Genomic DNA, 13831 nt, shown 5'->3' with positions numbered 1-13831 from the left:
TCCCCGTGGAGACAGTAACTCATTTTACTTACTTATTACTTGAACGACTATGTACACTTGCGCATATTTCTTGTTACAGAATTTTGTAACGTCTAAGTGGTGAGTTGTTAGTTCTCCTTTGTGGTGAGATCTGAGTATGCCTTTGAGACATTTTATAAAAGAATTCTCGACAGTGTACTCAACTGATGAATCCGCTACAATAACTCGCTAGATCAGAAAAAGAGCTTGGCATATATGTAATTAGGGATTGTGTAAGTGTCCGCCATATCAGAATTTTTCACATTTTGTATCAAAGTCATCTGAGTTTCTATTGAGTGATCTAAAATATTACCATCATCGAACTAAGTTTGTTGTCTAGATTGACGTGGAGATACAATGTGACTGGTATTCCAATAGCTGCCAGAGTCAGTATAAGAATCCGTTGAGAGTAGTTTCCGTAGGTATATCATTTAGAGAAATGCGTCCAATTTCTATATTTAAGTGATTGTGAAATGGGATTCACTATAAGGTGGGAAGTTTATGATCAACCAATCGAGTGAAACGCATACAATGTGGTCAATTTAGAGGTTGGCATATAGTTATCCGCTAGGAATCAGAAAAGTATCCTCCAAAATTTGAAACGAAATCCAGAATTCTTAAGTCGAGGAATTCAACAAGATTATGTAAAGGTAATAATGGTTGAGATTCACCAAATTCTGTTGAACTTACATGAGTCTATTTGTATTGTAGGTTCTTGGAATTAAACCAGTTCGTCAGGAGGGTCCAAGCCAATAATGTGCCAAGGTGGCAGTTCGAAGAAAGATATTATGCATACAGAGAGGCATTTTTGGGAACGTGGAAAATAGTACTCTATGCCATGAATATGTCCGTCTCATTAAAGATTTAAGTTGTAATGCTTATTACGACTTTCAAAAGTCTGTTATAATTAACAAATGTTTCATTCAAATTTTTTACTTAGAAAAGATTATAAATAAATAAGAAGTACATCCAGTATGGTTTTCGCTAATTGTAAAATTTTTGTTAAGAATTAAAGTGTTGTAACATCCTATATCCGGGTTTGGTAATAGGGTCAGGTATAAGGCGTTACAATTTCCCTGATATCAAGTAACAATTTCCACTGTGAAATAGATATCTGGATGTGTGCAAAACATCACATTCATAATGCTTCTAACTGTCAAAGCATATGAAACCTTTTGCTATCTTAGGACAATCGTCCAAAGAAAGATGAAAGTTTGATGCAGTCGACTGAGTGTCTGATCGCCTCTCCCCTGCCCTCGCGAATGAGGGATAAATCAACACTAAAACAATAATCAAATAATTAGAATGTATACTATCATATGGTATTTGCAAGTGTGGCAGGTCAGTTGTAATACAATTGTACAACTGGTACGAAGTACTCCAAGGATTGAAACCAATAGAGTTGGCGATTGAGCAAATTCTAGCTACAAGCATGCAAAATAAAGAGTCTAGCAAACTAATCACTAAACACTATAGTATGACAAACCATAAAATTAAGAGTAATTACACTAATTTATGAGCTAGCTACAAAGGACTAAATTCTAAAGCATGCAAAGTTATGAAATTAATAGATAAATAACAAATGGTGGTTGATTGATTTCAATGTGGTTCACAAATCCTCGAATTAGTATATTCGATCTAAACTTGTGTCACATGTATCTTTGAGTCCGCAGCAAATGCTAGATCTCAATAATCATTAGTAAGAAGTTTGTATCAGTGTGCACAAGACCTTTACTGAGTTCATCCGGTATTTCTAATACACACACACACACACACACATATTTTTCTTTACATTTCAATCCAAAATCTCACCTTTTATACCAAATCGTAAACAATTCCAATTTCAACCAAACATATATAATCATAAATTAAATACAAAAGAATTTAAACACATTTATACCATATGAACTTACCTGGCAAAAACAACAACAAACAAGACATTGATGACTAATCCACAATTTTGCTTTTTTCTTGATTAACCTTCTGTTGATTCAATTTTTGATCTATATGATAATTCATTTCAATTTATGAATCTCAAATATTTTATATCATCCTATTATAAGTATAAGTCAGTTCAATTTTATTTTTTGAATGTCCCTAAATTTTTATATTTTATTTAATTTAGTCCATAAAACTGAAATTGTTATAACTTTCAAATTTGAGCTTTTTTTTAAACCGATCTCAATTTCATCCTTCTACAGCCCTTACCTATCTATAATGACAAAAAAATCATATCAATTTGAAACATTTAAAATTTAGTCCCTATGTTCAAAACTAACAACTTTCATTTTACAAACTAGTCTTTTTTTTATATCTAAGCTTTAAATCTAACAATTTAACAACAAATTTCATCAAGTATTCAACAATGTCAAATTTTGAAAACTTTAACAGTTTTACAAATTGGTACACAGGCTAGCTAAATCAAACTCTCTTGACCTCAAAAACATAAAAAGTACAAGAAACGAACTAAGAATTGCTTACCAATCAAGGACTAAAGCTTGAACGTGACCAAGGATTTTCTCCCTTCTTACAACTGGTTTTTGAGAAGAAAAAATATGAAATTAAATTTTATTTTCTTTTAATTTTTCTTTATACTTTGATTAATAATAAATAAATATTATTTAATTAAACTAATCGTAATTAACTTAAGCATAAGCCTAATTAACTAAACTGAGTGGATTTCCTAATCATCTACCATCGTTTGGGTCTTTTAAAATGGTCCAATTACTTATTTGGTCGTATAAATTAATTAAAAATTCATAGCGATTAACTTTTACCATTTTAACAATTCAGTCATTGTACCTTAATTAACTATTCGATTAACAAAATTAAAGGACCAAACTTTAATTAAACTTTATACTAGCCTCATAAATATTAAATAATAAAAATTACAAACTCAATCATCGAAAATGGGGTTTCAAAATCATTGTTTTCGACACCACTGACTTTCGGGTCGTTACACATGTCTTTCATCTTCTCAGCTCATTCAGACAGAACCATAAATTCTTTCAATTCAAGGGCCTCCACTAACATCCGTATGTCATAATTTAATCCCCATTCAAAATGGGTATGCATATCAGCTTTTGTCGGTACTATCTCTCTGGCATACTTACTGAGAAGGATAAACTCTCGTTCGTAGTCTACCACAGTCAAGTTCCCTTGCTTCAATTCTAAAAATTCTCCCTTTTTTTTCTAGATACAGTCAAATGATATATTTCTTCCTAAATTCATATTGGAAGAAGTCTCAATTCACTCGATCTGTAGGAACAACTAATGTTAAAGTTGTCCACCACTGATAAGTTTCTTCTTTCAATAGCAGTAAAATAGATTTTAGATTGTCTTCGGGTGAGCATACCATTTCATCGAGAACCAACTGAGTATTCTCCAACCAGTATTCAGCTCTGTCTAGATCTTCTTCTTTTTTACCTCAGAACTCTTCAGCCCCACATTTTCATATCTTGTTGACTGAAGTTTGATAAACAATCACTGTATTAGGGTTTGGAGGAAAATAGGGTGCCGTTGGAGGCAAGATTAGGGGTAGAGGTTGTACATGAGGTTGCGAAGGTGAAGGGTTAGCTCCCATGAACTTTGTAAACCAGTGGTTCGCCATTTGGAAGAAGGAAACTCTCGCCTCGCTTCTAGGCACTTGTGGAACAGGAACACTATGACTTGCTCCCTCGTCAAAAGCTAGAATATTACTATCAACCTTGTCTAACATGCCACGATTTGATTCGGTTGACATTGTATATTTATATGAAAACATAGTCAAATTGGATTAGAAGGCATCACACTATCACAGGTTATTGTGACATGTATTTCTTAACTTAATTCACGTTACGTTCAGTCTTAGAATCAACAAAATTGTAACTCTGATACGACTAAATGTAACTCCCCTCGCCCAACCTGATCGCCGAGTACGAGCTACGAGATGCCATATTTGTTGTCAGAGCAACTACTATCAAACACACCGTAAGAAAATCATTCAAACATTTCACCATGTCATAAACACATTCACATTATGATATACAATTAAATCTAAGCTTTAATCGAGCTTACGAAAGCACAATTGCTATTCCGAACATGAAATAGGACCAAATTGCAAAGTTTTTAAAATTTTATATTAGGTATTGGTACCCCTGCCAAGGTATCGATACCATTTTAAGCTTCGATGTTTAGATAAATTGAATTAAAAACTAATGTATCGATACCAGACATAAAGTACTGATACCTTTGTCAAGGTATTGATACCTTATCTCTGTATTGATTAAGGGTGTTCAAACGATTGGTTTGATTAATACCCAAACCGAATTATCATTAACCGAATTACCCAAAATATAAAAATCTTTAACCGTTAATAAAACCAAAGTTTTTTTTCAAATACATTAACTAAACTGAAATATTTCAGTTAATTTGGTCGACTAACTGAATTAACCGAAATTTGTATATATATTTTTGTCTTTGATTAAAATAATTATAAAACATATAAAAAAATACATTGTTAATGTTCATTTTCTTTTTTTTTTAATAGTTCAAAAAACATGAAATGGGGGTGAAAATAACAAATAAGACATTAAAAACACTATATAAATCTTGAAATTTAACAACCAAATAAAAAGTTAACAATTATATATAATATATTATTTATTTTGGTTACGGTTAATTTGGTTAATTATCCGATTTTGAACTGAATTAACTGATAATCAAAATTTCAAAAATTATTAATCGACCTCCGACCGAACTAAATTTGGCCACCGACCGATTAATTGAATTAGATGGGTTCAGTCGGTTAATTTGGTTTTAACCGAACTATGAATATCTCCAATATTGATACTATTTTTAGGTTCGATGTTTGAAAATTTAAGAAAAATCACTAATGTACCGGTACCCCTTTCTAGGGTATAAATACCGCTAAGCCAAAAATGTCAAAAACTCACATTTTGGTACTTTCCTCATGCCAACTAAACCATTTACCTAATTGGTGCTTAAATGCACACTTATACCTGCATAAAACCAATCCAAAAGCATCCAATTCAAACCATCCACGTTCATCATTTTACAATACCATTTCACATTCATATACCTTATGTTTGACTTAACATATTACTAAAACATATACACTTATATATAATCATTAGCAATCCCAAAATCATGCATTATCTAAGGTTCAAATCAAAACTATCATCTCAAGTAAACACATATATTAACACCTATGTACATGCCACATAACTAGACTTTCAAATGATAAAAAATCTAACGAGTTGATATCAGGATAGTGTGAGTTTCAAGGTGATCCGATCGACACGTTCTGCAAACCGACAATCTACAGGAAAAATAGAAAAAACAACTAGGTAAGCATTTCAAATACTTAGTAAGTTCATAGGTATTAAAACAATAAACTTACCTCAATTTACAATTAAACATATCAAATGGATTAACTTATCAAAGTTTGCCTAACATAGCAAATTACGACAACATGTTGAGTTCATCATATAACCGAGTCACATAACAATTCAACATTTGACTTGTAATTTAATTCAATACCATTCACATGGAATCAACAATTCAATACCATTTGCATAATCTAATCAACATTTAACCATTTGAAAACCAACTAATATAATTCCAATGTCATTTTTATAAAAAATTCAAAAATAATTTAATCTTATTTATAAGATCAATCATCTAGTTTATTCAAAATTATTTAAAAATTTTAATATATATATATATATACAACGAAATGATGACATTTTTTTTATAACCAGAGAATATAAAATCCAACTTGCACGTTCAAACATAAAATTTTAAGAAATTACGTTTTAATTAAGAAGCCTTTCTTTATTCATTGCCATTTGAACCATCATTCTGTGGTATACCCTCCTTAATTCCCTTATTATACTAATTCTTTTATGGCAATCAACGTTAACCACCTGATGCCTTAGTTATTTGGAGCATACGCTACATGTGCTGCAAACCTTTTGAATAACTCGTCAATTATAGAACCTCCAAAATGACGATTGAAAATAGGCTCTAAACCAGCTCTCATAGTATTTGCAATGTTTTTCCCATTTTATATAAAAGTTGAAACCAAGTCTTTGTTACAGAGTTGCTCATCTCTACTTAGCTTGTAGGCTGTTGATTTGGAAACATCATTCCCAACCATAATCTTCGCTGAAGGGATTTTGGTTTTTCCTAGCCATAGAGGTTAGCACCATTCGGCCTTAGAGCGCATGCTTAGAAAATTGTAAGCCTTTTTGAAATTGGGTGGCACTTGGCATAATCTTCAAAACATTTGGAGGACTTGATCTTGCCATATATATGTTCCCCCTTATTCTTCTCTAGCTAATCACATGGAACAAAAACCTTCTGCCCCTTTATTCTGCTCTTTGTTGTGCCCCAACACATGTATTTCTTTATTTTTTATGTTAACATGTCTCACGTTCAAACCATACTGCTGTTAATGGTATACTGTCGTTTATCCTGTAGCTAATAACTTAAACGAGATTGTGCTTTAGTATTGATGAACAAGTAGCCTCATTACTTTGATCCCCATCCGAGCATTTATTTTTCTAAGAACCAACATGATTTTTTTTTTCTTTTTCTGTTTTCTTGAAAAAGAAGATTTAAAATAACATATGGTGGCGCCACTTAGAAATTCTGAAAAGTCAACATGATTCTATCAGAAATAAAATAAAGTAGGCAACATGATGATCTTCATTTCACCTTTTCCCTATTCTTGATACCCAATCGTGAAGGTGTAACTCCCTTGCATACTTTATTTAATGGGATTTTTTTATTACAATAATCTGAAGTAAAAAAAAAACTTGTGAAAGATTTTTTGGTTTCTTGACAAATATTTTCAAGGAAGTCGCGACGTTCACTTTGAGATGTTTTGAAAACCTTATGTTTAGGATTTTATTCTATCTCGGGATGGTATTAAGATTGTGTAAGTTTATATTTGACCCGGAAATGATTATTTATTGTGTATTAAGCATGTTTTATGTATAATTAATTAGAAGATATAGATAATTGAATATATTTAATTATAGTTGTTTTAATACGAATGTGACGTCTTATAGTTCAAACATGACGACTGGGTTTGGTATGAGGTGTTACTTTTAAACGCATTATCAATTTCATTATTTTTTATATTTTAATTTTAATTTTAATCCCTCATTTCTAATTTTATTTTTTATTATAAAACTAAAATTATCCTCTGTATCTGTCTATCCTACTCGTTGCTATTTAAATTTTATTTTTGAGTAGGAATTTATTTTTGTGGGTCCTAAAATTGAAATTTCAATAATAAGTCAAAGTAAATTGCGTTCTAAAGCTTCATACAGTGGTAATTCATGTTCTCTGGTCAATTTTATTCTTCATATTCATGTATTAACTACTTCTTTGCCAATGAAACCACAACGTTAACCTTCTTTTGGAGCATTGAGTTCCTTAGAGGATCCGCTGCATTTGTTGCAAACCTTTTGAATAACTCGTCAAGTATGGCATCTCCAAAATGACTGCACAGAATAGACTCCAAAACAGCTCTCATAGTATTTGCATAGTTTTTCCCCATTTGCGTATAAATGTTGAAATCCAAGTGTTTTTTATCATCTCTATTTCGAGGATCGGTGTCCACTACGAAAACTTGTAGCTCCTTAATTCCAAACGATCCTTCCTTCTCAACAATCTCAGCCACTTCTTCTTTGCAAGGTGCATATAAAGGAATGTTGAATGAATCCACATCTGCCTCTTTTACAACTCCCTGCAATATTTAACTTACTTTATTGCAATTGAATATTTGTATCTAACATGCTTTCCGATTTAAATGAATTATAAGGAAACAAATATATAAACCTCAGCGACCAATTCAAGAAGGGATTCAGCAACAAGCCCCAAACCGTAATCTTCATTAGAGGGATTTGGGTTTTTCCTAGCCGTAAAGGTTAGTACCATACGCCCTTGGGGTAGTATTTCTTTGGAACGTAAGCTTAGAAAATTTATGAAGTCTTTCTGAAATTGCTGAGCATAAGCTTCGACAACATTGGGAGGACTTGATCCTGCCATGCATATGTTCCCTTTGTTGTTCTCCACTCCAACAGGAACCTAAGTTCATGCATAATCATAATTAAAAGAGATTATAACAAGTGTACTAACGGTATATTTTTCATTAAATGACTGACCTTTGAGAGCCAATGAAGCGCATAGGAAGAATATACGAAGTGCAGGCTTTTAGCTGGAAAGAGTCTATGATAAAAAGAACCGGCAACTCCTCTTATAAAACACCGTTCCTGCACCATATCTCCGATCTCTTTCTTCAGTCTCTCGATGAAACTAGGAACCGACTTAAACACATAGCTGAAGTCATTCTCTGGGAGATCATTTAGAAGCACTTCAAACTCGGGTAACTTCATATCTTCTTGTTGGCATATGCCATGGATAGTGTCAATAATGTGCCATATAGTCATGAAGGTGTTAGGACCTGAAGAGCAACCTAAGTCTGCCACCTTCATACATGTTGGAACAGTTTTGCTGAACATATCAGTAACGGATTCTTCAACCATTGACCTTACTTTTGATATCACTGCTTTCTGAAAGCACAAAGGAGAAGATGTTAAAAATGATATTTGTTGAAAAAAAGAGAACATTGGTAAAGGATAAATTAATTAATAATATTGAAAAAACAGACTTGAACAACTGAATTATTGGCATAGCTAATTTCATGATCTGCAGCGTTCATGCGAAGAACCTTTGCTTCTGCCATTTTGCTTAATTAATCTCTGTATGGCAACGTTTTCAGGTGCGCTTTCCTTAGCACTCTGCTATAAATAAAAGTAGAAAACAATGACTATGAATGCGTCTACTATGTAATTGTTTATATATGTTGAAACTGTACAGGGTTTATACATGGTTTATTCACGTACAAAACATTGACCACGTATGCGGCTGCTAAGGGGTTTTTTTTTTGTCAACACAGTCGGCTATGCAATTTATTCTTGGCTTAATCCAAAAATTTATACCTAAATTATATCTTTTTGATATCTTATTATTTTAATTTTTTTTATATCAAAACTGTTCTTTTTCCGAAGAGGTTCCCAGGTGGTTCGAGAGGTGATCGCGTCTTTGTACATATATGGCTACACAATAACGACCCACTCAAGCTTCTTTTATGGACCGGTTTCAGCTATACGTATATAAATTACAAATTCAGCAAATGTATTAATCCATTAACAAGATAATGCGGATATATAAAAAAAATATTATTTACACCTTTTATTTACTTAGTGTTAATTAGAGGTGTTTATGGGTTGGGTCGGACCCAATCCAAATTTTAGGCCTAACCACAAAATGAGTCTAAACTTTTGGTTAGGTTCAGCCTAGATAAATTTTTTTTTATATTTTTTTATATTAAATTTTTTTTAAAATATAATAAATAAAAAATATTAAAAATATTATAATATATATTTTCTTAATAAATTGAAAATAAATTAAAAAAATAATATGTATACTTAAATAATACTAAGATAGGTGTAATTTAACAAGCAAATATTTCTAAAATAGTAACAAAATTAATAATAAAACAAGAATTATATAATATTCAAACAATAATAACAAAATAGTAGCAACATAATAGTGAAAAAAATTAGCAACAAAATAGTAAAAAATAGAATTTTTTTTCTTTTTTGCATATTCGGGCAGGGTCGAGCCAAAAAGTCTTACCCGAGGCTGGACCTGTTTTCTAAACGGGCATTATTTCTTTTCCCAAGCCCATTTTTCAAGCCTATATTTTTACCCAAACCTTCCCACTTTTCGAGCGGGCCTTTGGGCTAGGTCAGGTGGCCAGGCCCTAGGACGGGTCTACTTACGAGTCAATCAATATTAATTTAATTAATAAAATTATAAAAAATATATATAGTTTCATATTTAAAATAAGTTATATTATTCTAAGCTATTTTAGTATTTTTATATTTTAAAAAATAAATAATTTGCATATAAAAATATTTGAACCCATGAGATTTAACTTAATAAAATCTTAATATTACCATTCAACAAAAATTTTATCTTTAAATATTTTATATATTTTAATTTTATTATATACAGATTATTGCTTCCCTCAAATGTATATCAATACTATTGTTTAAACTGCTAATTGAGTTGATATCACAAGTCAACTGAGCATCAACTCGATTAGGGAAATTATGAAAATGTCCTTCATAAAGTAAGTTATATTATTCTCGGGATATTTAATCTTTTTATGTTTAAAAAATAAAAATAAATAATTTGCATTTTATAAGATTTGAATCCATGACATTTGTATTAAAAAAAATTAATTTTACCACTCAAACCATTCATCAAGGCAAGCATCATTAACATATTCACAAATCAAAAGGACATAAAGACTCCAAAATATTTCCTAAGTCAACGTACTATATAAAACTTGTCATAGTAAAAACATTACATCTGATGGCTGAGTTGAGAGTTGAGAGTTGATAGTTTGGATGCTGACCAGAAAACAATCACTTCGAAGAATTAATTCAAGCCTGCACACGAAAACAAAAAATATCAGATGTTGAGTATTGTATATTCAGTACTACTAACATAATTTGAATTTAAAATCAAATCAATAATAATTTCAAGGTATATTTTCATTATATTGATTTCAATACCAAAATTATTTTATAATTATCTCAATATATATTTTTTATCTCAGATCACACTCTGGCTTTTCAGTATTAGAATCAGAATAACATTCAATTATCAATATTATGGTCACATTTTATCATCAAATCAGAATGGTATTCATTCTTAAAATCAAGATGGCATATTAAAAGTATGAGTTTGCAGTTTTATCCCTTAACACTCCACAGTTAGTACTGTAGTGCTGATCAGGCATAAATGCATTGATCCCCTAACACTCCACAAAATGTAATGCATTGAAGTGCGAAAATGAGTTGCACATCAATGCCAAAATGAATTGCATTATAGTGCCAGAATGCTCCCACCAATAACATATACGAATCCTATGTCATATCATTTATTTTATTAGGCTCGCATTTATAACTAATATTATTCTTTTTTTTAAATAAATTTTCTTTTTAACTTTTCTATTTCTTTTTCCCTAAGCCAAGGACTAGAATTGATCATCAATGGCTTAATCCTTTTGACCTCTCTTCCCACCCCTAAAACAATTAAAAGAAATAAAAGAAAAGACATTAATTCAATAACTAGAGGCTACATATATGAGGAATAATAATTGAAATGGAACTATCATTTTAGAGGATTTTTGAAAGTATTCAATAATTTATCACTTAAATTTAGTGTGGATTGAAAGTTTTGCTTGTTTAATGTAACACCCTCAACCCGACTCAATTCACTAGGTCTGGATCTCGGGTGCTACCATGTAAACTACTTAACAAAATTTATAAAAACAATTAACAATTGTACCTTACTTAAAATATTTTGCTCTTATTATTTTATTGAAAGACTCCATATTAAAGAACAAAGGAAAATATTTAAAAATAATATATATTACACCGAACTTGTTACAGATTATTATGACACATAGGCTTATAAAAGACAGGCGCTTAGGGCGTCCTACGAAATGCCAATTTTTTTCCAAAACATCCACTGTATGTATAGTATCCCCATTCACTATATCTCTGGTGCGTTCCTGGCGTTGTCCCTCCTAGCAAACTATCTTTAATAACAATACCTGAAACATAAACATGACACTAGTAAGTTCAAATGAACTTAGTGAGTTTTGAACACCACATACCTTTTAACCTTTTTTGATAAAATTTTTCATCTTGAATATTTGGATTTCCCTATATCTGTCTTTGACGGATACCTTCACCTTATCAGTTATATAATTACATCCTTATACGCTACTTATCATTCTTAACATATCATCATTAATCTAATTGCTTGGTTGACTCTAGATCTTAACAGACGATACTACCTTTTTCCTTTTCTCTTCAGACAACTTTTAACGGTTATTCTAGAAGAGTTAATCACATGCATTATACTTGACGTATACCACTTATTATTCATACTTTCGGCGATTTCCCACACCGAGCTTGCTAAAACAGATTAAAAATCAAAGCATATCATGATTCTACCCAATACTTACTCATATTGATGGGAAACACTTCAAATCGTCCAGAAGAATTCCACAGAACTTTAGTACAAGGCACGAGACCCCTGTGATAAAGAACAACTCAAATTCAATCATATCACAATCAAGACATGATACTATTCAGATATAATGAATATTAGAAAACTCAGTATTCCACCTTAATAGCACAAATAACTCAAACTGGAGGACTCTTATATCGAATACGCCCATATACTAAACTGATAGATAACTACAACAGATACCCCCTTTGATCATGTTGATTCATACTTCTTTTCAAGAAACTTCGCTCAAGACTTATTCTATTTCATTACACCAAAACCTCACACAGATCATATATTTAACATTAACTTATCAGAGTACGCCACAAGAGCCAGACGGAATAAGCCACAAAAGCTACCAGAGTACACCACAAAGACAACATACAAAATACACCCCAAATATTATCAGATTACGCTACAAAGGCAACATACAGAATACACCACAAAGGCTATCAGAGTACGCCACAAAGGCAACATACAAGATACACCACAAAGGCCAAATAGAATGCCACCTAGACACCTCAAGTGAACTGATGTGTTTGCGACATGGATTTGCCTAAACTCACAATCGCATGAGGTTTGCCCATCATCACCCCGAGACACGCAGAAACCCTAGTCGATAAATGCGACTCATCCCTCTATTCTAGCATGTGCCATGGCCATGGACTTTCTTCAAATTTATCACAAAGTAACTCATTTTTATTGGCCTGGTGGACCTCATTAAAAACCACTACAGTTTCAAAACTCACATCTCAAAACCTCTCAGCACTCAGTTACACCTCATTTCCCCAACTTTATCAATCACACCTTATATTTCTAACATAGGTACACATAGGGTATACCCATTATCATGCTCAATACATGTTTCACACACATCACATGATCATGTATCACACAATCACGTATCGCATTATACATCGCAGGCACACATGCACAGTTGCTTCACAGAATCATATGCATCTATACATATAGTCTATTACATACTGACCTCACGGGGACACTATATCAAGATTGAAATTGATAAAGCCTTTTTGAAATTGGTTGGCACTTGGCATAAGCTTCAAAACATTTGGAGGACTTGAACTTGCCATATAAATGTTCCCCCTTATTCTTCTCTAGCTAATCACATGGAACAAAAACCTTTCACCCATTTATTTTGCTCTTTGTTGTGCCCTAACACATGTATTTCTTTATTTTTTATGTTAACATGTCTCACGTTCAAACCATACTGTTGTTTATCCTGTAGCTAATAACTTAAAGTGCCCTAACACATGTATTTCTTTATTTTTTATGTTAACATGTCTCACGTTCAAACCATACTGTTGTTTATCCTGTAGCTAATAACTTAAACGAGATTAAGCTTTAGTATTGATGAACAAATAGCCTCATTACTTTGGTCGCCATCCGAGCAATTAATTTTTTAAGAACCAACATGATTTTTTTTTGAAAAAGAAGATTTAAAATAACATATGGTGCCACCACTTACAAATTCTGAAAGTCTGCATGATTCTATTAGAAATAAAATAAAGTAGGCAACATGATGATCTTTATTTCACCTTTTCCTTAGATACCCAATCATGAAAGTGTAAGTCCCTTGCATACTTATTTAATGGGATTGTTTTTATTACAATAATCTGAAGTAAGA

General features: G+C 31.8%; 1 protein-coding gene across 1 annotated transcript; it reads right to left on the bottom strand.

Annotated features, from left to right (window-relative positions):
* Positions 1-7378: 7378 nt before the first annotated feature.
* LOC107915639 (probable methyltransferase TCM_000331) lies at positions 7379-8776 on the bottom strand. The gene is made up of 4 exons (XM_016844774.1): positions 8702-8776; positions 8196-8603; positions 7870-8118; positions 7379-7777 (listed from the first exon to the last, which is right to left on the bottom strand). Exons 1-4 carry the CDS (start codon positions 8774-8776, stop codon positions 7409-7411), a joined length of 1101 nt encoding a protein of 366 aa, XP_016700263.1. The 3' UTR covers positions 7379-7408.
* Positions 8777-13831: the final 5055 nt, after the last annotated feature.

Source organism: Gossypium hirsutum, chromosome D10, assembly GCF_007990345.1.
Source record: "Gossypium hirsutum isolate 1008001.06 chromosome D10, Gossypium_hirsutum_v2.1, whole genome shotgun sequence".
NCBI lineage: Eukaryota > Viridiplantae > Streptophyta > Magnoliopsida > Malvales > Malvaceae > Gossypium > Gossypium hirsutum.
This window is presented reverse-complemented; position numbering and strand designations above follow the sequence as displayed.

Bases quoted from the DNA above. Each gene is read 5' to 3' on its own strand.
- LOC107915639 (XM_016844774.1), bottom strand. From the start codon at position 8,776: ATGGCAGAAGCAAAGGTTCTTCGCATGAACGCTGCAGATCATGAAATT. The intron at 8,604-8,701 runs GTCTGTTTTTTC...TTGTGCTTTCAG, and splicing joins CCAATAATTCAGTTGTTCAA to AAAGCAGTGATATCAAAAGT. The intron at 8,119-8,195 runs GTCAGTCATTTA...GCATGAACTTAG, and splicing joins CGCTTCATTGGCTCTCAAAG to GTTCCTGTTGGAGTGGAGAA.